This window comes from Curcuma longa, chromosome 3 (genome assembly GCF_044706935.1).
Source record: "Curcuma longa cultivar G26 ecotype Majalengka, Jawa Barat chromosome 3, ITB_CL_G26_1.1, whole genome shotgun sequence".
Lineage (NCBI taxonomy): Eukaryota > Viridiplantae > Streptophyta > Magnoliopsida > Zingiberales > Zingiberaceae > Curcuma > Curcuma longa.
Window position 1 is genome coordinate 1807959 of NC_133863.1, and position 26696 is coordinate 1834654.

Here is a 26696-nt window from a genome sequence, read left to right on the forward strand (position 1 = left end):
TGCATCTCGGCATCTCCCTTCCTATTTTTGTATATACTCGCCGACTTCTTCTTAGCTCTTCCCTCTCCGCCCGTCGCAATCTCCCTCTCCGGCGGAGGAAGCGACGGCGATCTGCAAACTCCACTCCCCCACTGTCGTTCAAATCTTCTGCTCTTGTCCATCTCCCCTCCACTTGGAACCCTAACCCTAGCTTGCTTCCCCTCTTCAAAACCTCACAATTGCCGCCGAAACCCTTGCTCATACCCCGCCCTAGTTCACCGCTCTCCCCTGATTCCTCCTTCCTCTGTTGCCACTTTGCCCATCTTATTTGCGCGGCTTGCTGCTCCGGATCTGATCGGACGTCTCCGATCTGAAGAATGGAAGCCAAGGATTCGTCAGATTCTTCCTTGGCCGCAGCGGCCTTGGCCGGGAGCAAGGATGGGCTTGCGAACGACGAAGGGAATCTCTCCGATGCCGAAGGGCTGGCCAAGGAAGCTGCTTTCTTATTCCAGAACCGGCGGTTCCAGGAGTGCGTCGATGTATTGAACCAGCTCCTTGAAAAAAAGAAGGGCGATGCAAAGGTGCGTCTGATTTATCTTCTTTATGATACTGTGATTTTTCAGCCTGGTCCATTTCTGGTTAGGGAGATTGGAAATACGTTGATGCTTTTGCTAACTTATTCGATTCTTTGTTACTTACGCCTATCATGGTTCTTTTGTTGTTTCTTCCTCACCTTTATATTCCCAAAGGATGTGCTAATGTGCAATTCCTATTTAACTCCTGAAAGTTGGAATGCCAACTTATGGGTTTAGGACTTTGAATTGGATCAATTGTTTATTTTTCTGTATATTTATGAAAAGCTTCTAGCTGATTGAGCTGGCGCATTAACATGAATTTTCAATGAAAACTGCGCTTGAATGAGGTTCTAAAAAGATGGAGAGAAGACGAACATGGCTTGCACATGATTTTAGTGGTGTAAAGATAGCTTATTTGTGAGCTAGTAGAGATTTTATAACTTGTATAAGGGGATTGCCGAAAGTTCACGACCAATTTTGGGATTAATTTTTCTGTTAGGAGATTTGGCAAAAGGACAAGTGAAAGCGCCAGGATTTAACTCTTTAACTCTCATTCTGTGTTGTTTGCTGGTGAATTCAGTAGGAAGAAGACTTTACTGTAAAGGTGTGTGAGCTTTGGATACTGTAGATTTTAGAGTCAAAATCAGGAGCCTGCATTTAGTGTCCTTTGATGTTAACTTGTTAAGATTAGACCTCAAGATGCTCTTATCTTTTCTTGCACCTGAACTTCCATAAGGCATCAACTGAAATAAAAGTTACTGTGTTTAGTAGCATTTACTTCACAGTATCATTACTTTTCATGTGTAGCACCAGGATTCATAAGCCCCTAAATTGAGTTTACTTGTTTAGCATGTCTTAGGCATTGAACTGGCTCCAATATCTAATTGTTTTATTTATACACTTCAATTATTATGTCATTAATTTAAATAACCTTTTACTCATGCTAAGGATTTTACACCATGTTTTACTTGGTCTTTCTACATACCGAAGTCAATTGTGGTAGTTATACAAATAAAAAATATTAAATCATGCAAGTTTACTATTTTAATTGAAATCTCAATGTTTCCCAGAGTATGATACAATATGGTTTCCATATGTAAGAAGAAGATGCCTAATTTGGTACCCACACTTCTAGTTTGTGTGTGTGGTTGTGTGCAAAGGCTTTTACACAGTTTGTCTTTAGCCAACCCTGAATAGCGGTGACTCAGGCCTTGATGTTGTTTCTCTTGTCAAAATGCATCAATTGTCTGTTATACAAAGCAAGTCTATTTTTTCTTGAATCAATTCATTTTAACTAATACCCCACTGCTTTCTAAAGTATATGATGATTTGCTGTTGAGTTGCATTCAATAGAAGAGTATATTTATTCACCTATGTACATTTCTTCTTTGAGTAAACTCTTCGCTATACTTTTTCTATTTATTTCAGGTTCTTCATAATATTGCTGTTGCAGAATACTTGCGAGATGGTTTCACTGATCCTAGGAATCTTCTTGATGCATTAAACAAGCTTAAAGTAAGTTGTACTGAACTTTGACGAATCTGTTGTTTGAATTAATTCCTGAAGAAATTTTCATACTAACATCTTCTCTACTTCATTCTAACATTCTTGTGGAAATTAACTGTGTCAACATTAAAGTTATGATCATATTAAACCTATGACATTATGTTGTATGATCATATTTAACATGCTATATTATAAGGTTAAACAGTTTGTTAGACTCATACATTCTTCTATAGCAGAAAATGCATATGCTCTTTTGGATCATCTCTTCTTCATCATGGTATTCTAGATATTGCTAGTATTTTATTATAATTTCATATAATTTAACCAATTTTTCTATCTTTGTTCAGAAACTGAAAAAGATAATTAAATCCATGTTTATCCATTCAATTAATATTCTAGAATATTCTTTCACTAATAATGTTCTTGCAATGAAAAGCTATTTTCCTCCACCTACACTTTTTGACTAAATTGCTATTTTGATTACAGGAGCAAAGTGAAAAGCTTGCTCATTCTCGTGGGGAACAGATTGAGTCTGAGAATAGCAGTGGAAACGATATGGTTCCAGGGTCTAAATCAAATAGTGCTTCAATTCATCAAAGTTCTGCTATAAATAGCAGCAGAGTTGTCTATCCCCAAGAGTTTGACACTTCAGTAACATTGCTAAACATTGTATGTATTACTTTGTATTTTGACTGAATTTATCTTTCCGTAATCATTGAATGAGTTTGGAGATGGTTCTCTTTGTGTTACTTTTGTTAATTAGATTCTTCACAGGCAATCATTCTCTACCATATCCATGATTATTCACAGTCATTATCTGTTCTTGAAAAGCTGTACCAGAATATTGAGCCAATTGAAGAGGTATACGCCTTAATTTAGTCATCTTATGCATTCATGATAAATTATGCCTTTTATTCTGACTTACTATTTTTTCCTGTACAGCAAATAGCTCTTCGTGTATGTCTTCTTTTACTGGATGTAGCATTAGTTTGTGAAGATGTTTCAAAAGCTGCAGTAAGTTTATTTGTGATTTGTACCTTTTACTTTTTACTTTCTGCTGTGGCACCTCTAAATTTTGCTTTTGAGCACAAAATGAAATTGTTGAATATCTGTTTTTCAGTTGCTAGATTGGATTTGGCTTTTTGAGCCTTAAAAGTCCAACACAATTCAGGGGTCGTTATCAGTATCTCTTGGCACTTGGGAAATTTGGCTTTTTTCTGGTCAAAACATGATTGGATCTCATTCTTTGTGTCAAAAGGGAAATTTGGCTTTTTCTAGTCAAAACATGATTGGATCTCATTCTTTTTGTGTCTAAATGATTTTTTGTGTTTTTTGTGGTTTTGAAGCATAGTTTATTTATATGCACTTGACATGCTATTTAATATTCTTTCCAAGTTTCCTGAATTTTTGATAGACTCATTAAGGTTCTCCATGTATAACTTTAGCACTTAGTTTGTCATTAAGATTTTGCTTTTATATATCTACACCATTATAGTCACATTTGTGTCTTTTTCAAGGGACAGTTTGTCATTAAGATTTTGCCATAGTCTGCTCTTTAGTTGTTTTTTTTTTGGGTTTGATGTCCAATAACTTGAACTGATCGCCTCCTATGTATTCTCACTCTATATATCATCTCCCTCTATATAAAATCTTTGGGTATAGGAAGACACTATCTCCTTCCATTTATTTATTTTTGAATATTTGTCGTAATTGATTGGGATTTAAAAATAACTTACCAAACAACTTTAAGATTATTGAAGCTAGAATGTTCCACACATCCACAGTCCCTCATGCTCAAGTACGATAATCCATGGTGAATTTATTTAAGAAGGGATTAAAATCTCGAGTTGTCCTCAATTTGACGAGAGAAACCTAATGTTTGTTTGCGCAACTTCATTACGAGATGTTTTGTTCACCCGTGCCTTTCGTGAGAAGTTTCTACTTCTCTGAATAATTTATCACATCGAGCTTCTAATTGAGAGTTCATATAATCTAAATCGTTGCTTTGTTGCAACAATGCTTTTTGTTGTTTCCTCCACACCAGAAGGCACGATTCAAAAAGCTCCACACCGGATGCTCCTTTGCACCAAACGCTCCTCGTCGAAACTTCTCTTCAATGTTGGCTCGCGTGTCGCAATTCATGTCCAGCAACAGATTGTGTTTTGCAACTTTTGTTTCTTCTCCAGCTTTAGTGATGTCTTTCTGCTTTAGGTAAGCTTCCTCTTCTACTTCTCCTCCCCTTCTTTTTCTTATTCTTTACCCTCCGCTTCTTGCTCATCAAAGTGACCATCTCTATTTGTCCGCATGGATGAAAACCACACCTAACAACTTCATTCCGGCTAGGGACCATAACCTTGGCTCAGAATGAGATTTTAAACCTTGATTTAGTGGTGGTCCCTTTCGCAGATGACTCTTTGCCTAGGATTTCAATTTTGTTTATCAGAGCCATAAAAATTACTTTTTCAGGTCAATCTTTAACTAGCAACTTCTCAGAGTTGTGAGGGAAAGAATTTTTATGATTAGTACATTTTTATCCTGATATAATGATTCTCTTCCTCTAAACCTAGTAAGAACTATCACAAAGCAAAAATATCTAATTAGTTTCGATTTTAGTCTATGATGGATAATTTATCTAGATGCATTTGTGGAATCTGTGCATTAAGAGATCTACCTACATTTCAATTAACTTCTTATCATTTTCACACTTTCTGATAGCCTATCAGAATCATGTTTGCCTATAATTGTTATTACTGAAAAAAATTCATGATAGCAGTAGTCAAAGATAATGTAAAACCTAGATGCTGCCTTTATCTTTATGAACGCGAAGAAACTGCTATCAGTTCATAATGGCAGGTAATGTGTAATGGCAGGTGATGTCAGAAACCTAACCTGGAGGCTGGAGAATATAGATGATAAAAATTCAAGACTATAAAACAAATTAAATCACATCTTTATTTAGATCTTGGATCTGTTCAGCGGATTTACCATGTGAAATTCAATGCTTGCATTAACATGAAATTTCCCCTTCATTTTACATTCAAACATCTTATGCTTTTATTTCAGGATGTCATTCAGTATCTGGAAAAATCTTTTGGTATTACGCATGCGGTAGGACAAGTAGATAGTGGTTGCAGCACCCAACAACAGTCTAACCAGGGGATGAAAATTGCAATTACAAGCAGTGTCACTGCTCCAGATGTCTCTACTACAGATTTAAGTGGCAATGGGAATTCTTCTGATAATGCTTTGGGAAGAACTTTAACTGATGAGACGCTAGAATATGAGACCTTATATTCAACATTGGATACTGTTAGTGAGAAGCTGGAGAGACCCATTTCAAATGATAATTTGAAGTTATCACCTGATCAAGAAGCTTCTTCTATCGACCTTAAGCTAAATTTGCATCTTTACAAGGTCCGACTAATGCTACTTGCAAGGAACCTGAAAGCTGCAAAGCGGGAAATCAAGCTTGCCATGAACATTGCGCGCTTTGGAGATTCATCAACAACACTTCTTTTGAAGTCTCAGTTGGAGTATGCTCGTGGCAACCATCGGAAAGCCATAAAACTTTTGACAACGACATCCAGTAACAGGTCTGATCAAGGAATGCTTTGTATGTTCAACAACAATATGGGATGCATATACCAACAGCTTGGCAAACATCACATTTCAACTTTGCATTTCTCCAAGGCCTTGAAATGTAGCGCTTCTCTTCGATCAGAGAAACCTCTGAAACTTTCCTCCTTTTCTCAAGAAAAATCACTATTTATACTATATAATTGTGGTTTGCAATACCTACATTGTGGAAAACCGGTGGTTGCAGCTCAATGTTTTGATAAATCCAAGCCCATATTTTATTCAAGACCCATTATATGGCTTCGGTTTGCTGAATGTTGCTTGTCAGCATTGGAGAAAGGTCTTCTAGGAAAAAGTGATTTTTTATCATCAGAGGGTGACGCAGTTAAGGTTCATGTAGTGGGATCAGGCAAGTGGAGACACTTGGTGATTGATGATTTGAGTTCGACAAACAGATATCACAAGTGCTTGGGAGAGGATGCTGTAGTTATTCCTGATGGAAAACTTAGACTTTCAATCCCTTTTGCTCGCCGATGTTTACTCAATGCTCTGTATTTGTTGGATTGTACCGAAAAGTTACAGTCAAGTGCATCTCTATCGAAAGAAGAGACCAATCAATCAACCTCTGCAAGTGCCAAGAGCTTGAGCCAGAAGAATACAGTGACAAGTGATTCTAAGGCTTTTAATGCAACATCTGCTTCCATGCCTGCTACTAATGGCGAACTTAAAGAAACCAAGGGAGGCACGCTCTCAAGTATGACATTACAAAGCTCTATTTCTTTGCATAAGGAAATGCGTAGAAAGGAAAACAACATGATAAAGCAGGCTGTCCTGGCCAATCTAGCATATCTAGAGTTGAGTTTAGGAAATCCAGTGAGAGCACTATCTGCGGCAAAAGAAATTCTGCAATTGCCAGACTGTTCCAAAATGTACACATTTCTAGGTCATGTATATGCTGCAGAAGCACTTTGCTATCTGGACCGAGTCGGAGAAGCAGTTGAGCATATGTCCATTTATGTTTCAGAGGAAAATGATGTCCAATTGCCTTACAGTGATGAAGACATGGAGAAATGGCGAATAGATAAGAGTGGGGATGCATATGAGTTTGCTGGTACTCAAAATGCAAAAAGTAGTGAAGTCCAAGGCATAATATTTCTGAAGCCTGAAGTGGCTCGTGGAGCGCTGTATGTAAATTTTGCAGCATTGTCTGCGATACAGGGAAATGCAGAGCAAGCTGATATGTTTGTGAACAAAGCCCTGAGTGTGCTGCCTGACAATCCTCGAGCTGTGCTTGGTGCCATCTATGTCGACCTCCTACTGAGGAGAACACAAAATGCTGTTGTTAAGTTGAGACAGTGTAGACATGTCAGATTCTTTCCTGCTCATCTAACGAGCAGCTCATGATTGTACCAATCCTTAGTTTGATTACATTACCCTAATCCTAATGGAACTTTTGCTAGGTGAGAATTTTGGGTTATGATACACCATACAACTTTAGTTTGTAGAATAAGCTTTGTTGTTGGTAGCCCGCCTTCTGTGGTTTATTTCAAGCAAAAGAAATAGATCGAGGAGAATGTCAGACGTCTTCTGTTCCTAATCACATTCATGTTTTAGTTTATTTTCGCAAGTGAAGGCTACTCTGTTGCTAGTGTTGATAATCTCATTCATTTATGAGTTTATTTCCTTGAGTGAAGGCTACTCTTTCTTGTTGCTCATGTGTTTTCCGTTCCTTCATCTGTTTCTCTTTGGAGCGGAAAAAGTAAAAAATTGTGGTGATGATGAAATTGAAGTATGCGCTTGCATTTACTTGTGTCTTTTTGCAAATCCTTTTTTGTGAATCATGTTAGTCTCCTTGTTTTTTTGTTTATCAATTTTTTGACATAATTAGCACTCACAGCATTTACTGGAGCAATCAATAAGGTTGTTAAAGTTAACAAGGAAACTTAGAAATTATTTAATTATCCAACTCTATCGAATTATTGGAAGCTAAAACCAAAGTACTAGCATCAATGCCATTTGGAACTTTCTCCAGCTTCAATCTTTTTGGTGCCCATGCCACTTCACTAGGTTGGATCATTCTCCATCTCCATTGGAACATGTTTTAATAACACAGACGGTATTCCATCAAGAGATCGAAACAAAATCGAAATTAAAGAAGCATTGCCTCCCCTCAGCTCGAAATCACCACCCACCTGAACTTTGCCTCCCTGCTCAAACATTCCCCAAAAAAGAATACGAAGGGAGCATTTAAACCCATTGAATCCATGAACTTGACACATCTCGAGCCATGGATTGGTACTCATGGTTATCCAAATCCACCCTCGACCCACTCCTCGTCTATGACTACTCTTTTCTCTTCGCCGCCAACGAGCTCGAGGAAGACGATATCAAACACTTCGACCATGAGTTCCTGCAAAGCATGGGCGTCTCCATAGCTAAGCACAGGCTCGAGATACTTAAGATACCTAACAAGTCGGATTCCAAACCTAAATACAGCCTCTCAGCTGCCATCAACAAGACCAAGATTTATATAACAGAGCATGTTCAGTGTCTTCTCAAAAGACATGTCACCGTCGTCCCGAGGAACCCCTCCATGTTGAAGAGGAACAAGAAGGTTCAGAGTAGTGCTCCGGTGGTATCTCCGACTCCGTTCCGGGTATCCCGCAGCCCGAGCCCCATGGTCTGCAGGCATAAGGGGAGTGAAATGTGTGATGAGGATATCAGATGGGGTTTCATGCTTCAGGACCTGAAACCCAACTGAGCAGTTCGCTGTTACAGGTATTGCAGTATGTGTTCATGTTTTCTCTGCAGTATGTTGCAGAGAGAAAGTTTAATCTCCAAAACAGAAGTTTAAATAATATAGTAACGATAAGATAATATCTTGCAACGATATTTGGTCAAGTTCCTATCTAGAAACAGAAATTTAATAGTGAGCAAGACACAAAATGATCAATATTGGATGTATGAACGAGTTGGTTAAGAAATTTCTCTGTACAATATATGCATGAATCAAGTAGAAAACAAAACAGTTTGAATGAAACTGAGGCCGAGTGCAAGTCGATGCTGGTCCACTCAGCGAGGTGAAGCTCTAGGCGTCCTAGGGTTTCCATTACCATAGAGATTCTGGTATACTGATGTTAATCTCATCGATAGAATTGTGCTCATCAAACTTCCCAAACTGCACATCCCAGCGAGAAATAAGAACGTCAACCGGAAGCAGTTGGGCCCCAAACAAGTGCTCGAATCTGGTACTTGCTTTGCAGCTTCCTGGTCATAGAGGTACCCAGCAAGAAGACCTGAGAAGAAGAACGCTCCGAGTGGATTTCCTAACAACATAAAGTTGTAGAGAAGTCCCAAGTGCTTCAGGCCGAAGATATCGGCAACGGTGGGAAGCATGACGGAGAACTGCACCCCGTAGCAGACACCGACCAGTCCAGTGGAAACATAAAGCGTACCATTGATATCTGAAACATAGAGAACGTATGCTATAGTCATCACTGCTTGGGTAGCCGCCATCCAAATCGTCCTAGAAACCAATTTCGATCTGCAAAAAAAGTCAGTCTGTTAAACAATCCAGAAATATTATCAAATTATATATAAGGAGAATCTATCTGCATCACCTAGCAAAATATTCAGAGACTGTACCACCACCAAGACGACCAACAAAGTTGCAAAAACTGAAGATACATAACAATACAGTTGTATCTTCAAGACCAGCTGCGACTCCAATTTGAGCCAGATTATTAAGCACAGTGACACCTGATCCAACCCCAAGAAAGTGTGCCGTAAAGAGAAGCCAAAAGTCGCCTTTGATCCAGGCTTCATGCAATTCAAAATCCTCTCCCCTCCTGGGTCTTCTTTTCCTAATAGCACTGTCCTCCTCAACTAGAACTATGTCCAGATCAAAAGCATCATAAATTCCCTGCGTGTTCCCCGGATCGTTAGCTATCGATGTTGCTGCAGCCAGCAAGTGTTCAATTCCCTGTGTACATCCTGGAATGTTGGATGATGATGCAGCCAGCTGCAAGTGTTCGATTTCCTGCGTGTCGCTTGAATCGTTGGATGATGATCCAACCAGCAACGGTTGAATTTCCGGCGCGTCGCCTGGATCGCTGGATGACGATGCAGCCACCAACTGTTCATTTTCCTCTGTGTCTCCTGGATCGCTGGATGACGATGCAGCCTGGGTCGCTTGGAACAGTGTTGTTCGGAAAGAGCGTCATCTTTATCGGGATGGCAAGCGGGGCCAAGAGACAAAGGATCATCCCTCCAACCAAACCAGAGATGACAGCGTCAGACAACGGGAGAAGATCATCCACGATCGTGTAGCCAACGATATAGAGACCAAGAACGAAGCTCGCTATTTGGATAAACATAAAATGGCATGGTTCCGATGGGTCTGTTTCCAAGGGTGGGATGAAAGGCCTAACAAAAAACATCATCGCGAGGCTTACGATAGGCACCCCAACAGTCAGGAACCACAACAATTTTGCTGACGAACGATGGAGTACGCCAGTGAACAATCTAGTGTATACTGCACCACCGAGGCCAGCATAACCCTTGAGAATGCCGGCGACAGCACCTCTGCTATGTGGGAAATTTCGCATGTTGGTGACTATCACACCTGTGCCAAACCAGGCGCTGCTGTTGGTAGCTATGCACAGTGCTATGCATAACTGGAGAAAAACAAATGATTAGTTATGGAGATAATCACATATGATGATTCAAGGAAAGAGCATTGTTGGATTTCAGTTTGAGAAGGATTGATGATGAACTTCTATTCTACTTTCTATAGATTTAACGTACATACGTATTCCAAATCTTGAATCTATAAAAAGTGGAAGGGCGCAATCAAGAATTTATTTGCCTATCTGCTCCATCGAATTCAAGAAAACTATCGTTCCACTTCCAATCATTCACAATCCAGCATGTTCTCGACTTAATTTGACGGGGAAAAAAGAAAAAAAAAAAAAAAGATGCGATCAAGAAAGGGGGGCGTCGGCGCACCAGCCAGTAATGGAGATTGGGAAATGTGAGGCTAACAGCGGACCACAGGGTGATGAAGCCAAGAAAGCAGCAAGCGGCGCCGACGAGGAGTATGGACCAGGGAGGCAAGCGATTGAATAGGAGGCCGGCGATGATGCCGAAGCTCTCGCCGAAGTCGTTGGCGACGCCGAGGAGGGTGATCTGCCGCTGCTTGTATCCCATCGCCTTCTTGAGGGAGTGGGAGTAGAGGGGGAAGGTATAAGCCGTCCCTCCAGCCACCTGCACCAACACCGATGCCGCAAATCCTAAGCCACGGCTGCCGGCTTCCGGGAGTCACCGCTCTAGCCATCTCGCTGATCCCACGAAGCGCCTCGCTATACTCTCTCTCTCTCTGATCGGTGGTGGATGGATGCTGCAGCCTCAAGAACGACGGCAGACGCAGTGGTGAGTGGCAGCGGTGCCTCTTGTGCTGCCTTTTATAGAAGGAAGCAAGCGAAGGGCGACGCGCGGACAGAAAATTTATTGAACTTTATTTGAATTCGGCTTGAAATAACAAGAGCAATTTCTTTTTTTAAAAAAATCGATTATTTAGATTTTTAAATTATTCAAATATTTCTTGAAAACTTTTAACGAATTATGCAATACCAGCTGATTAATTATATAAAATTTCACGGCATTTCTCAGTTTTACCCCCAAAGCTCTCTTTATTGACCGTTAGCACCCTTCTCTGTTCTAATAAATACGGTGGCGGAGCTCTTGCTCTTCTCGAGTCGTCCGGTCGGCCTCCGCCGCCGCCGATTCCTCTTCCTTCTCCGCCTCACTCTCCCACCGCCGATCCACATACCCCACCTGCATTCATCTCGCCGGATCCGGCTCCCCTCCCTTCCGCTTCGCCCTGGAGCGATCAACCTCTCCCCACCGCTGTCTCTCCACCGTCGACTGCTGGCCCTCCCCATCCGCCTTACCTTCATGTGCTCCCCCACCGCCCACCCAAGATCCTTTCGTTGCAGCCTCCACAAGGGCCTCCGCTTCTCTCACCACCGCCCTGTTGCTTCCTCGGCCGCTATTCGATCGATTCGCCTAAATGCTGGCCGATCCGCGATGACGAACTCGCTGGTCCGGATCGGTGCCGTGGACGGCATGTGAGTTAGGCGCGCCATCACCTCCCTCATCCGGCGGTCCTCGCACCAGAAGCAGCAGAGGGACTGAGGGAGGACTTCCGACCGCGCCCCACCCGCCTCTCCGTGATGTCCACAGCCGATGAGCGCTAGGTCCCCACCGATCTGGCTTCAGGTTTTTGCTAAAATCCGATCAGTTTCTTAATTCGCTCCAGGAGCATCATCTCAATGGAGGAATCCGATCATTTTAGAAAACAGATTCTTCAGTTTTTTTTAAAACTTTTTGTATACATAATAGATAGGAAATGGAGCAAAGTCGAGTTCATGTTCTTCAGATTTGTATCGATTCTTCCTTTCATGATCGTAAAAGCAAATGAAAAGCAGATTTGAATCTCTTGGTGGAATTTTCATCTCCATATAATTAATCACCAAAATTTTCTATATGTACAATATTCTTGTTTAACAAATTTTCCCCTTTTTCTGAAGCTAGCAACAAAAGAAAAGCTTGAAGCCACTAGAAATAAATCAAGCATCATCAGACGATGGACATCGACTGAAACCTTGACGGTTTCGGCTGGAAATCCCTCCGCCGCCGCCGGAGATGATCACGACCGCTGCCGGAATTAGGAGCGATGATCTTCTTCAACAGAACCGCCCTCGCCGTAGTCCTTGCCTTCGGCGGCGCTCCTCCATGACTCGGAGGATTACCACTATAAATCACCGACGACGACAACGGCCGGTTCGATAGCTTGCGAGTAGCAGCAGCAGCAGCAGCAGTATTTCTGTGGAAACTGCACCGGAATGAGCCGGGATGCGTCGTCGGAGCACAAAGGCAGCTGCTCCGCCGGCCGGAATTAGAAGAGTAGAAAGAGGAGGACGAGGATGGGCTCCTTGAATCCATGGTACTTCGTGTTTGAAAACTGAAAAATATAGAACAAATTCAAGTATATATAGAGAAACAATGATTAATTTATGATGGAAATCGATAAATAATATTATTTTTAAAAAAAGAGAGAAACAAGAAGAGCCGCCAAGGATGAGTCAGTAGTGATGAGATATGAGTCAGTTGGGGAAGTTTCTTTGTTGGCAGATGAGCACTGGAGGAGAAATTAATGAGTCCTTAGTTTGACTGGGTTTAGTGTGTCATAGCTAGATATATTTTAATTTTAATTAAACAAAATCATCAACATGAACTTCTTTATGATAAATTATCCTAAAACAAGAATTTAATTATTCAGAATATAAAATAAAAGATATGAAAGGGGATAAAGTAAGAAGGTCCCTTAATAATTTTGTTCAAGTGAGATCTCTTTCTTTCAGTTTCAGCGTTATCCTTTGGGAGAATTTTCTTTTCTTGAGCACATAATTCATGGAACTCTGTCAAATGCCAGCCATTGGCGAAATACAGTCTGCAGAAACGTGAAGGCTACAGCTAGAAAAGGACAGAAACTATGATTCATTGTATTTGCATCCGCAAAGGATGACAACTTAAAATAAAATAAGAATAATTAAAAAGAGATAAATAAAAGAAAATATTTTTGGAAATGGTTACGTGGGTTCGTAGTGAGAGTGAGTTGATTTACGTAAACAAGACGCACGAGTACCACGTGGACGGCGGCGCCGCCGATTAAGTCGAACTTTCCTTTTTTTGATATTTTACTGAATCGTGAGTGAGAGTTTCGGCGTTTACTATTTCACGGGTTTAATTTTCATAATTTTAAAATCATACGTCACATTTCCATTATATCTTTCTCTTCTATTCACGTTCAATTTTATTTTACGTTTAAAATTTTCTTAACTCGTTTAAAAATTTATTATTTTTAATTTATACTATTGAATTTAAATATAAAAATATAAATATATTAAATAAATTTACAGAAGTATATTTATTTTGATTTGAAATGATTTAACATTTTATAAGTCTATTAAACAGTTTCAAAAGAAAGTATCAATGAGCCTGCACTAATTAAAATTTTAAAAATTTAATATTTTTGAATTAGGAAAGTTCTACAAATATAGTAGTAACGTTGGTTAGTGAATATTATTATTTCCTAAATCTTATAATAAATTTATGATAAATTTAAAAATTCATTATTTTCAATTTATTATTTCAAATATAAGAGCATAAATATATTAAAAAGACTTTTAAAAATACATTAATTTTGATAAGGAGTCCATCAATCAATTGGTTTTGATTTTGATTTTAATTCGAAATTGATTAATAGACTTAGATAACGTCTGATTTTGAATGGTTTTACTGAACCATATTAGAAAATTTTCGTATTATCCATTTCACATACCTAACTTTTATAATTTAAAAACCACGTATCACATTTTCTTTCCACGTTCAAATTTTTTCTTATCACATTCAAATTTTTCTTAACCATTTTAAAAATTCACTATTCCCAATTTACAATGTTGAATTCAGATAGTGAGCATGGATACATTAAAGAAATTTATAAGAGTATATTAGTTTTGATTTATAATGATTCAAAAATTTTCAAGTCCATCCATCAATTTGGTAGATCATTTTCGAAAAAAAAATGAACCTACACAATTCAAAATTTTAAAATTTTAATATTTTTCGAATTAAAAAAGTCTTAGGAATACATTAGTGATGTTGGCTAATGAATATTATTATCCTAAAAAATGTGTGATAAAAGACCATTTCTCAATTTACGTCGTGGAATTCAAATCTAATCACATACATACCAGACTTTTACATGGATTTCGGTTTAAAATGAATAAAAGAAAATTGAACAGAAAGAAAGATGTATAACAGAAATGTGATAAATATTTTGAGAATTATGAAAATTGAATACGTGAAAATTTCTCGCGTAGTTCAATAAAATGCAATTTTTTTGTTGAAAAACAAAACCGACGACCATCGATCAAGCAATCTCATGTTAATCGATCGAAACTGAAATAGAAGATTAGCAAGGAGGAGAATTTGGAATCAAGCTAACCTCACTTCAAGAAACACTACGTATGCTGGATCCAATGGCCCAACGATATATCATTGAGGTAAATACAACTAACAACAACAATAAAAAAAAACACAAAAAAATGGGCAACTACCTTCCTAGTAACCCAAAGAATTGGAATACTCTGTATTTCTTTAGCCTACTTCACTCACTATAATTGACCTATCGAAGTCCCACTCGACATTCTCTCGCTCATCTTGCTACTAACTTCAGCTTTTGCAATGTGTATCAAAAAGGTAATTGCAAAAGAAGTTGAGCAGATCAGCATCAGGAAGACATTGTTCCAGCCTCTTGTTGAAATATACCCTGTAAGCAAAGGCCCCAAAGCTGCCCCAACAGAGCCAGTTCCATCGATAATCGCCGTGACAGTAGCCAATGCTCGTGAGTTGCCTTGAATCATGTCCTGTGAACCCAACTCTGCTGATACTGCAGTTGTTATCAGTGAGTAGGGGCCGTTAACAAAGTAACCAGACAGAAACATTAAGCTGATGTTGAGTTGCATTGACATGCTCCCGTATGATCTGTATGCAATCAGCGTCGGGATGGAGACAAAGAGGAAAAAGATACAAGTGCTGGCACGAGCATTCAGCCGATCCGACATAAATCCTGCTGATACTCCGCCGAGTACACCTCCAACATCGAATATTGTTGAAAGGATTCCTGCAGTTTTGTGTGATACATGCTTGCCGGCAACATCTACAATGACAAACAGCAACATCAATGTCCCTTGTAGTAAATAGTAACATGGTTCTAAAAACTAGTCTCCTGGAGTTTAAGGTATCCAATTGGAGAAGGATGCTTATTGCTAGTGAAGCCTCCATCAGAATAAACCTCCTGTCTTTGACTCACTGAATATGCCTATGATTCAGATATTTGAGTTAGATGTTGTGTCTTAGAAAGGATGTCAATGTTGCCAATCTTATGGTCACATTTGCACATGTCTTAGCTCATCAACTGATTGTGTCGGGTTAAATGTAGATATAGCACACCATTATTTACCAAGTTAATTGTCAATTCTCTCAAGTTGAGTCATGGAGTTTGATCATGGCAATTCAACATCAAGCAGTATATCCTTAAGAACAAGCATACTAAATTCCAACCAAACTCTGCCAGGTCTATTATTCTTTTCGCCACAAGATCAAGTTATTATCTGCGAAACATCCCTGATATACAAACATAATTCTACCAATCAAGCATTTGTATGTTATTAAGAAGTGTTGATTTGCAGGTGCATAGAAATCTATAAACATCTTGAAATCCAAGTTATTTTGCACCAAAATCTACAGTTGTAAAGTGCCACTGAATTGTTCATCCAAAATTGCCTTTTTACGGAAATTTAAAGTCATTATCCCCAAATTTGAAAATTTCAACATGAAAAGGGTATGGAGAAGAAGTGCGAAACTGCAACAACGATAGATAAAAGGGAAATGAATGACATACCAGTATTGCGGATGTAGAATGGCAACCAATAGAGGAAGGTGTATGCGACAAGCTTAGAGAAGAAGAGGCAGAATGCAAACGGCGCCACGCCAGGCAATCTCCACGCCTCTAAGAATCCAATTGCCGTCGTCGAATCCACCTCGTCTGTTTGCTCAGAACCAAGAAGACCGGTCTCCTCCCCGTTTCCAAGGTCCACGTCTTCCGTCGTTTCAACGCCGGGTTCATTCATCTCGACCTCCTTGGAGGCGGTTTCAAACCCTATATCTCTTGGATCGGAGACCAAGAACACCCAAACTAAGACACCCACGGCGGCGATAAGGAACCCCGGCAAAAGGAAGGACCAACCCCACCCAAATTCGAGCACCGAGGAGGCGATGATCGATCCCAAGATGTTTCCAACGGAAGTGTTGGAGTTCCAGACACCCATGATGAGACCACGCCGAGGCGACTTCCCAAACCAGTTGCCGATGACGGCGATGACGCAGGGCCAGCCGATGGACTGGACGATCCCGCTGAAGACTTGGATAGCAAGGAAGAACCCCAGGCTGTGGACGCCCCACCAGTAGGCGGCTCCGAACGCAGCCGTGGAAACGCCGCTGGCGAGCATCCCGAAGGCGAGGAAGCGGCGGAGGTCGACGCGATCGGCGACGTGTCCCGCGAGGAACATTCCAGCTGAGTAGGAGGAAAGGAATGCGAGATCGAGATCTCCAAGGCGGTGGGGACCGCTGGGGCCGTCGAAGGGCGGCCATCCTTCGCCACCAGCGCCGGAGGAGGGCGTTTCGGAGCCGAGGACGCTCTTGACGATGCTGGTCGGCTTGCGGGAGGCGTGGAAGGCGGCGTAGGCGGAGAAGGTGAGGAGGAAGACGGAGATCTGGTGGAAGAGGAGGGGCTGGCGCCGGAGGAGGCCGCCGTGGCTCGCAGCGTCCATGGCGGAACGCAGCCCGGCCCGAATCAGACCGGGTTACGTGGTTCGGGCATATGACACCGCGTGCGAATAGAGAGAGAGAGAGAGAGAGAGAGTCGCAAATAATTAAAAAATAAATAAATAAAGGAGCGTTTTATAAATAAATAATAGCTTCGAGGAGAAGCAAAGCGTGTGCAATTCCGTGACTGCTGTCTCTTGGATTAGTGTCGGGTCAACATCGGCAACTGCCGTTGACTGTTTCCATAAAAAAACAAGTCGGGGGAAAATAAAATGACTATTTCGGGCCTAACTCGAACACCCAATCCAACATCGATTTCTCGAGGCCCAGCTAATTGGCCGTTGGTCCGTTAGACAGAGAACTGATCCATAAAAAATAACCAGCGTAAAAATAGCAAGACATAGTCAGCAGTGGCTGTCATAAACACCTCTCGTCCTTAACCAATCAATTCACCACCTTGTCTCCTCTCTTTCTGCCTTCCCTGACCGGTCGGTGGCGCGGCCTCGCCCCCTCCATGGCCGCCACCACAGTGCCACCGCATCCCGGTCCTAGCAGCGTTGCTGATCAGGACGAGCACCTAAAGCAGCCGATGCTCCACCACCTCAGCCCGTCGCCCCAGCTTTCCCTCGTCGCCCCCTCCTCGCATAGCCGCCGCCGCCGCCGCCCCGCCCGCGTCGTCCGCGTCTTCCGCTCCATCTGCCGCACCCTTCCCATCTTCACCCCGAAGTGCAAGATCCCCGTCGGCGCCGGCGCCGGCGCCACCGTTGCCTGCTCCGCCGTCGCCGCCCCCCTCCCGGGAACCGATTCGCGGAGGCACGGTCTCGTCACCGGCACCCTCTTCGGCTGCCGCAAGGGACGCGTCTCCTTCTCTATCCAGGAGAACCCGCGGTGCCTGCCCTCCCACATCGTCGAGCTCTCCCTGCAGACGCACGTTCTGCTCCGGGAGATGAGCACCGGCTTGATGCGCATCGCGCTGGAGTGCGAGAAGAACGGCGGAAACGGCGCTAACGACGTCAAGGCGGCGCCTTTGTCGTCGAGGACGCTGCTGGTACGGAAAGAGGAGGGGTACGGCGGCGGGAGCCAACGGAGGACGATCTTGGGGTGATGGAGACGCTGCGGGTGGTGTCGATGGGCGCCGGAGTGCTGCCGGCGAGGGTGGAGGGGGAGGAAGAGGTGGCTTACGTCAGGGCCGGCTTCGATCACATCATTGCGTCTCGTGACGCAGAGACTCTGTACATGACGAGCCCCGACGACGGCCACGGTCCCGATTTGACCATCTTCTTCGTCAGAATGTAACGAACAGGAGATCGATCAAGCATATGGATTGATTTTTCTTCCATTTCGACGATCGATCGCTGGTTATTTAAGCATAGTGATTAGGCATGATGTTTAATTCCAGGAGATTCGTATTCATCTTAATTTCATGTGGATTCTATTTTGAGAATTAATTATCCGCATTATCTTTGACAAATGATTTAGTTTTTCGTTTAGTTAGATTGACACTAGGGACTTAAAAGCATTGTCTACTCGAAATGTAGATTTTAAGCGAAAAAATGAAATCAATATCAAGAACAACACGATCTATCAAACAAATTCACGTTTTTTTTAGATAATTAATTTGGAGTTTTCTGCCAACTTCTTAAATTAATTTAAACTCATCCATGCATCGCCTTCTGGCTCTTGAACCAAAAACTAATTCGGTGCGTTTAAAATTTCAGATTCTTGAATTTATTATGAATCAAAATCCCTTTTTCCCCCTATCTTTAGTCTTTACGCCTCCTAAAAAAGTTCTTTTTATCCAAATATAACTTTGAATTTACGTTTTTCATCAAAATGATCAAAAACCGAACAACCTCAACCAAACATAAAAGAAATTGGAATTAAACCAATTAATCTCTTTTAAAATTTTTTTAATGAGGCCAGAATAATTGGAAACTTTGAAGTTTTTCATATTTTTTAAAGCCTTTTTATTCATTTATAGCTTTTTTTATAAAAAATTATTATCAATAAATAATTTATAATCTCTATTTATAAATATTAATAAACCAATCTTATATTGATTTAGTTTAGTTTATTTAATTTAATGAGTCATTTAAATTTATTTAATTAATTAATTTAATTTATATTACAAACGAATTCCATCCCATTATTATTATTATTATTATTATTATTATGTTCCTCTTGACGGTCTTCCCTAACTCTTTGACGTTGACAATGTTGACCTCTAAATTTGGTGTTATTGACTGTTTGACTTTTATTATAACCATCAATTTATGAATGGAAATCCCTATATAGACCTGCCATTTAAATATTTTCACAAACACAAACAATCTGACAGCACTCGTAATATTTAGCAATGACATATTAATATGATATACCTGATATTATCTTATAAAACCTTTGACCAATATGAATTGAAAAAATTTACAGAAACATATCAATAAAACGGAAAACAAACAGGCAAAGATTCCACTACCAAGTTTCCAGATTTTGGTTCAACATTTATAAATAAGCCAACTCCTTGCAAATTTCCATCGCTTCCTATTCTGAAACTCTGATATTCCTGCATAATAAAGAGTTTGGGAAATAATCAGATATTGTAAAATGACATAACCAAGATAGCTTCCAGTCAACTGTTACGATGAACACAGAAGAGTTATGGAATCAAAATTGCTGCACAAAAGAAAAAAGGCACAACCATGTGTGTGCTGAAACAGTCAATTTCATGACTGATTAGCACAGAAAAAAATCATTTTAGTTCATGGGGTGTATGAAAATATATAGATCAAGTAAACATTGAGTTTGGTTTATGATTTAGGGCATCCTCTTTGGGGTAGAGAATCACACATAAATGCAATCATCTATACAAGTTACAGACAAAAGAAAAATATCAGTTACCTTTGGGCTGATAATTCTAGTAAACGGATCGCCAAGAGTTGCAAGCATTCCACTGATTTTACTGTATGCTGCATCTTCTGACTTAAGCGGAAACATTTCGACCATAGTTTGTTGCAACTTCAAGTCCCAATCTATACAAGAACACACTTAGATAAGTAAACAATCTCAAGTCATTTGCATGTAAGGTTTTAGCACAAGTGGAGTTATTATGTAAGAAATGTAGCATACACTCTATTACGGGTATACTGATAAGAAGAAGCTTGTAAAAGGGACACTGATGACAGCTATCAGTACAACATGGGAAATTAATCAGAAAATGTGACTTCTGGAGCTTTATCATTATAGAAATATCATTGTTCCAATTCATTGAAACTCAGTATAGTGTAATAGTAATGCCAAATTAAGAAGCTGGTGGAATTTTTTTCAGAGTTGCACAATTGCACAAGGAAGATTTATAATAGTTGAAAGGGAGACCCTTTCAGAAATGAACCCAAGATATGAAGAAGAGCCTATAGTTATCTCTTTTGGGAGAAAACAATACCTTGATGGTTAAACGTAGGATCAATGAAGGTTTCACGAATCAAACCCCAAGCCTCCACCAACGTTCTCTGCACCGTGTTCACCTGGGGATTGGCAAAAAAGAAATCACCATTTGTAAAACAGAGCAAGGTTTCATTTAGGTGTGAACGAAATCATTGGAATCATCAGCACTCTAATCATCCATTCACTAAAAGAAGACAACTCTCAGGCGAATTCGCGGGTGCATTTTATGTATCAACCATAGTAAACAAAGATATAGTATGCCAATGCCATTTCAAACTAGAATTGCGGATTCCCTAAACCAGTCGACAGTAGCATCAGTAGTCAGATCCACACTTGCCTCGCGCGCTCGAGAAACAGGGAAGGCTACGGTGAGAGACTCGGCGAGGGCCGGCGCGTCGCACCCGCAGGCGCATATCACGGCTGCCGCCGCCGCCGCGGCGGCGAAACCAGATGCAGCCTTCTCCAACAGCCGGGGAGAGGTCCTACCGGATCCCTCGACCTCGCACCCACTCTCCGATTTCTTCACCGGCACAGCCCGAAGCTTGGAACCGCCGATGATTCTGCGGGGGACGGGGAATGCTCCCGCTCCGGAGACTGGATTCGAAAACCTCGATAGAGGAACGGGACGTTGCAGGGCGAGATCCGGCTTAGCGCCGATGAGGGATTCCATGCGTAGCAACCTCTCTCCCTCTCTCTTTCTCTCTCTCTCTCTCACTCTCTGGGTCAGGAGAAGAGGGGGAAGAAGAAAGGGTTGGGTTCGCCGGAGACGAGACTGGCCTTAAATAGGAAGAGGAGGAGAAGGATTCCGATGGGACCCGCTCGGTATCTGAATTGTGGCGGAGGAGATGCGTTCCATTGCGGGCTTTATTTGCACGGCGGCACAATAGCTACCCTCCTTCTGTACCCACACTGCAATTCTACGTGGAAGACGCTAAAAGAGGTGGGTCCCAGAACTTTTTTTTTCCACTGAAACCAATGAGAAGGAAGGGTGAGGCCACGTTCGAATCGAAGCTGGTGGATGAAAAGTGGCAGTCGGCAGTGGCAGAAGAGCACCACGGCTTTTTTAACGGAGACGTGTACGCATATAAACCTTCGAAAGGAGACAACAATACTACCGTATAGTGTTTTTTCCGCCTCAATTCTGTCTATTTTTAGAAAATGCTTTTATTCGTTTATATGCTAACATTTATTATTTAAACCTCCACGATATAAAATATTCATTGTGCTGTTTTTTAAATTCCAACACTACATATTTAAACCCGAAAATTCAAACCCGAAAATTTTCATATTTAATTACTGGATTATTTAATAAGTTGAAAAAATTTATTCATATTCTCCTTCATTCGGATCGATATCAAATCCCTCATCAAATTTTAAAAAAATTATCATCCCTACTTCTTACCAATTCAATTTATTTAATTTGTTTGATTGGTTCTTTAGCTCTGTTTAGATGGAGTGAGAGAAGACTTGTTAATGAAAGAGAAAGAGAGGGGAAGAAAAGAGTGATAAAGTATTTAAATTTTTTTATTTGAAAAGATATATTATTTTATTAAAAAAAAAGAGAAATATAAATTAAATATAAAATTACAAAAATATTATCATTTCTTAAAAAAGATAACGTAGGTAGAAAATTAATAAGAAATTATAAAATTAGATTAATATGCCAATATTATATATAGAAATATAAATATGAAAGGTTCTAAAATAGATAATACATATTTTAAATAAGTCTTTACTCTTGGAGGAGAAGAAGAATAAAAAAAATTAAAAATAACTATCTCTGTCCTTTTAAATATTATCCTCGAATAAATTTACAATGAGAGCTAATGACGACGTCGTGGAATATGAGCGATTAAACATTAGATGATGACGACACACGTTGTGTAAGGAAGGACGACATAAAAATGAGATATTTAAATAGATAAATTATTTTAAAAATTAATATTTTAAAATAAGAATAAAATTAAAATAAATTCTTTTAAATTTCCCTTCCCCTTTTTTACACCTCAAATCGAAATGTAAAAAATTCTAGCAATAATATGCAAAAGTAAAACTTACCTTTTTCTCCGCTTCTCCTCTTTAACTCCCTCTATCCCAAACAAAAATCAAAATTCTCCTTATTATTTACTCTTCCCTTCCTTTCCCTTTCCTTCCCTCATCTCCTCCCAAACAAAGCATTAGTGTATTAGACTCAATTTGGATTAAGTTGATTCAATCGATCCATCAATTAGGCTCTCTATTCACTTAACTTTTTCTATCCACGTAATTTGCTAAAGCCAGTTGCGACTCCTAAGTTGTTTAATTTGCCTAAATTATTCAATCCATATTATATGCTAAATCCACCCAAACCTCTCGAATCGTCCAACTATTAAACAGTTTGACCTACTCACTTCAACCAGTTCATCTGTCTACAAATTTGAAAATGACAAATAAAACTATTTTTAAAAGAGATGGCATGAACGACAATTGAATGGTTTGCCTTTTTCGAAGACACATAGCAATCAATGACTAAATCAACAGAGACATTTCTCTTTTACCTCTACGGATATACAGTGACAAATATCAAAACAAATAAACAAAGAGAGACATTTGCGTGGAAGAAAGAAAATCAAATTATCACGTCTGGAAAATGTGCATGGAAGAGTGCTGCAAATACCTAAAAGCCACATCCCAGGAAAGCTCCTGTGATCAAAAGGTTGTGGCAGTATGTGAGAGGCCACAATTTACACGCCACGTCCAGAGGTTGGAACCAAATGCTCATCGTACACACATTTATAGCGTCGCCTGTTCAACAATCAATATTAGAAGCCCACGTGTTTTTACAACTAAAGATAATGCACACACGAAAAAGAAAAAGAAAAAAAGAAAACTGAAGTAAACCAAAAATAACAGTCAAAGTGAGAATTTGTTTTTTTACAGAAATATATTTGCTTTCATTGACTGCTGAACGCTTGCTAGTTTTCTGCTTCTCGGAGTATATGGAGACGAACTAAGTTGGTCCTCCAAATACTGGCCTCATGTACCTGTCATCGAATTTTCTCCAATATGTATGTGTAGTGTGGACAGGCCTTTCCAGTAACATTGACAGGCTTCTCCTGGCTTGTTGAAGCCCGGAAGTGGCAGGTTCCTCTGGAGCAACCAAGGGAAGGGTAGGGTCGTCCGACTTCCATCGTCGCGTATGTGTGTTTTGAGGCAGAAGGATGTTTACCAGTGGCTTTGTCAGAATTCCGAACACCTAAAAAAATTGTGGGATAACAAAACTGAGATCTGAAACTCAAACTCTAAAGGAAAAAATATGCTGAAGAAATTAGATTAGACGAGCTGTGAGCGTCCTCTATTTGTTTTCTGTTTGTGTCAGTTTGTTGCCAGGATCAATCTTTCCAAGCACAAACTTGGTGTTCCATGAGTTATGTTCCACAAATTTTGCTTCATTATTTGGAAGTATTTTCCATAAACTAATTATATTAAATTTTTAGGACAATAACAAAGTGGTTCTTCGTCAGTGCTTGATGAATAATCTCGAGTACACTATAAACAAAATGTTAAAAAACATCAGTGTGTTCAGAAATCAAGATGCAAACAGTGAAATTACAAATCAGATATCAGTTGACTTCCAATGGTTTCGTGTGCAGAAGATTACTTGTCAGCATTCAGGAAAGATGTTTGAAAGCACATTGAACTAATACAATATTTAAATAGAAATTGCTAAACAACAGCCCCTTAAGTTTGTTAAATTTTGCTAACATGATGCGATAAGTAGTGACTACTAAAATCTAAGGCAACTAAAAATCGAATGACAAGTATGTAAATAGCTCTATTCTCTTAGTAGTTGCTAAAGGAGAACAGATTATGGTATACAGGGAAGTCTTTGTATCATGACTTACCAGCGTGGTGAACAGAACAACTACTATGGTGCTAGTGATCATTGTCGCATAGACGGGATCCCGTGTGATGCCAGAGAATGTAAACTGAGATAAAGTTTGGATAGCACTTGCATCAATTGATTCACTTAAAAAGTAACATACTGGATAAATACCTGACTAAATGCCAGAGCAATAGACACAGCCCCCCTCATAAGACCAGCCCACCAAATTACCACCTGGATACTCAAAATTACTATTTGTTTGCTTGTTGAGTAGCAAATCTTGCAGATAAAATATCATATTTCTAGATATAAAAAGCTAAATGATTAGCAACCATGAAGAGAGAATATGTTACCTGGTGTTTGAAGGTTATCAATGCTGTTTCGGAACGTGAACTGATATAATTAGACAAAACTGAGAGAGGGAAAATGAATGCAGCACGTCCCAGCAACACTAGAAAAATAAGAATGCCATAGATACCAAAGCATGTTTTTGAACTGCCATGAAGGGAAAAAATATCAGAGTAGAAAGTATCGCATTATCTCAAACCACAGATTTTCTTGAAAATAACAAGAATTGAAGATCAGTGAGAAATTGACCTCTTCCAAGGAAAGAAAAAGGTAATTGCAAGTAGAAGAGGAAATTGGCAAGGTCAGGCAGGGTTGAGAGCCAACGCCCCAGCCCACGTGAGCATGGCCCTCAAACTAAGCACAGTTATCTGTGTTCCGTAATTTAATCTACCATTTAATTTAGGTTCTCTAACAGTTCACCTCCTGTAGATCAATTTTTGGGAAAATAGTTTTGTCACCAGGCTAAGACAACTAAGGTAATATCAAACAGACAGAAGTAGATCTAAACAATACAATGCAAACTTGTCACACAAGTAAGCATATGTATTGCTGCCACTACTAACACAGGTGAAATTTTCAATCCTATCTACCTTAGTTGTCTCAGCTAAGACGCCGAGGTAATATCCAACAGAGTAGTAGATGTAAACAAAAATACATCTCAACAATACAACACAAACTTGTCACAAAAGTAAGCATATGTATTGCTGCCGCAATAAACACATGAAATTTTCAATGTTAACTAAAATTGGTCACGGTATGAATTAGTCCAATTCATTTCTGTGTAAAACTCCATCGATCTCCTTAGAGATTGATCCAGCTTCTTTTCATCTCTGTGAAACAGAAGCTCGATTAAACTACCCACTACTGATCCACCCATGAATACCAATCATCCCCGAGCACAATCCTCCCCAATCAGAGCTCGAAGTTGCTTCGCTGCCTTGCCGATCAATCTCCTTCAGCAAGGATATACCTGGGCCACTAAATGATCAGTGCATGCCAACCAGTTTCCACCATGTATCACTCTAAACTCATGACTAGCAATCACAAGCCGGAACTGACTGCGCTATGCTTCCCTCCTATGAGGATAAGATTCGACTATTGAGGAGGAATAGGAAACCCTGTTGCATCGCAAACTCCTTGCCCATCCACCCTCAGTCCTTGGTTGGTCACCACGCATCAGTAGACGCAACTCAGCACCACCTGTTGCTACTTCAACAATGTTATTGGGAGACATTGAAGCATCCATTTTTGTATGTTGATTTTGCAGCAGGAGAGCCACAAAGAGACTATCCATGTCTAGATAAATCGCACTATTATCTTCTTCATTGAAGGGGCAACTAAAAAGACAGAAAATCCAGCTTTTCTTATCAAGACTCTCTGGTTAGAAAGGGTATCTAAAGAAGAAGCTGATAACAAAGCTTGACTTCCTAAGAAACAAAGCAAAAAATGAAGATGATTTCTAGAGAAACAAAGCAAAAGACTTCATGAGGGCATCACTCCTTCATGGAAACGACAACTTACAAACGTGTTAACAATTCGCCTCACCTAGAGTTGAGTTCCCCTTGGGGAGAATAATGTAGTTGAAAATTTTTGAAATTTTATTGGAGAATTTCTAAAAGTTATTTTAAAAAGTTGTTAAGAGTTCTTTTGGAATGAATTAAGTTTATTTTATGAAAAATATTTCTTTATTTTATTGTCAGTTTATAAAATGAGTACTACTATCAATTTACAAAAGAGGTTTGGATCACATATATTAGACCATCTTTCAATTTAATAATATTTTTTTTCCTTGGTGAATTGACTTTCTTGAGTTCGTGCGGTACAATTTTTCATGTTGCATCAATAACATTTAGAGATAAAGCAAATGACAGTACCTTGTTTTCGTAGCTTTCCATTTCTCAATATCAAGAGCATCCATTCCCACATAAAGAAAGATGAATGCTTCTGCAATGAAA

At 40.0% G+C, this 26696-nt stretch overlaps 5 protein-coding genes and 2 pseudogenes across 6 annotated transcripts; 3 read left to right on the forward strand and 4 right to left on the reverse strand.

Annotated features, from left to right (window-relative positions):
* The first annotated feature begins 45 nt into the window (after window positions 1-45).
* Window positions 46-7324, forward strand: LOC141823092 (uncharacterized). Its single transcript, XM_074710363.1, has 6 exons — window positions 46-560; window positions 1983-2069; window positions 2547-2729; window positions 2835-2921; window positions 3003-3074; window positions 5124-7324. Exons 1-6 carry the CDS (start codon window positions 357-359, stop codon window positions 7038-7040), a joined length of 2550 nt encoding a protein of 849 aa, XP_074566464.1. The 5' UTR covers window positions 46-356; the 3' UTR covers window positions 7041-7324.
* A 599-nt stretch (window positions 7325-7923) lies between these two features.
* LOC141822994 (uncharacterized) lies at window positions 7924-8397 on the forward strand. The gene has a single exon (XM_074710279.1). The coding sequence runs from the start codon at window positions 7924-7926 to the stop codon at window positions 8395-8397; it is 474 nt and encodes a 157-aa protein (XP_074566380.1).
* Window positions 8398-8708: 311 nt separating this feature from the next.
* LOC141822998 (protein NUCLEAR FUSION DEFECTIVE 4-like) lies at window positions 8709-10971 on the reverse strand (annotated as a pseudogene).
* Window positions 10972-14702: 3731 nt separating this feature from the next.
* Window positions 14703-17134, reverse strand: LOC141823093 (putative glycerol-3-phosphate transporter 5). The gene is made up of 2 exons (XM_074710364.1): window positions 16165-17134; window positions 14703-15420 (listed from the first exon to the last, which is right to left on the reverse strand). Exons 1-2 carry the CDS (start codon window positions 17090-17092, stop codon window positions 14876-14878), a joined length of 1473 nt encoding a protein of 490 aa, XP_074566465.1. The 5' UTR covers window positions 17093-17134; the 3' UTR covers window positions 14703-14875.
* Window positions 17135-17601: 467 nt separating this feature from the next.
* LOC141822999 (protein MIZU-KUSSEI 1-like) lies at window positions 17602-18383 on the forward strand (annotated as a pseudogene).
* A 1141-nt stretch (window positions 18384-19524) lies between these two features.
* On the reverse strand, window positions 19525-21262 carry LOC141823000 (carboxyl-terminal-processing peptidase 3, chloroplastic-like). Its single transcript, XM_074710283.1, has 4 exons — window positions 20866-21262; window positions 20527-20608; window positions 19986-20116; window positions 19525-19650 (listed from the first exon to the last, which is right to left on the reverse strand). Exons 1-4 carry the CDS (start codon window positions 21196-21198, stop codon window positions 19525-19527), a joined length of 672 nt encoding a protein of 223 aa, XP_074566384.1. The 5' UTR covers window positions 21199-21262.
* A 1942-nt stretch (window positions 21263-23204) lies between these two features.
* LOC141822796 (sodium/hydrogen exchanger 4-like) lies at window positions 23205-26696 on the reverse strand. 2 transcript variants are annotated; one of them, XR_012601358.1, is made up of 6 exons: window positions 26616-26696; window positions 24747-24888; window positions 24565-24627; window positions 24413-24496; window positions 23446-23763; window positions 23205-23312 (listed from the first exon to the last, which is right to left on the reverse strand). XR_012601358.1 is itself a non-coding variant. In XM_074710122.1 (6 exons), the coding sequence occupies exons 1-6, from the start codon at window positions 26657-26659 to the stop codon at window positions 23252-23254; spliced, it is 606 nt and encodes a 201-aa protein (XP_074566223.1). In that variant the 5' UTR covers window positions 26660-26696; the 3' UTR covers window positions 23205-23251. The 2 variants fall into 2 exon arrangements, 1 of the variants encoding a protein (XP_074566223.1); XM_074710122.1 differs by having other exon boundaries at window positions 23552-23763.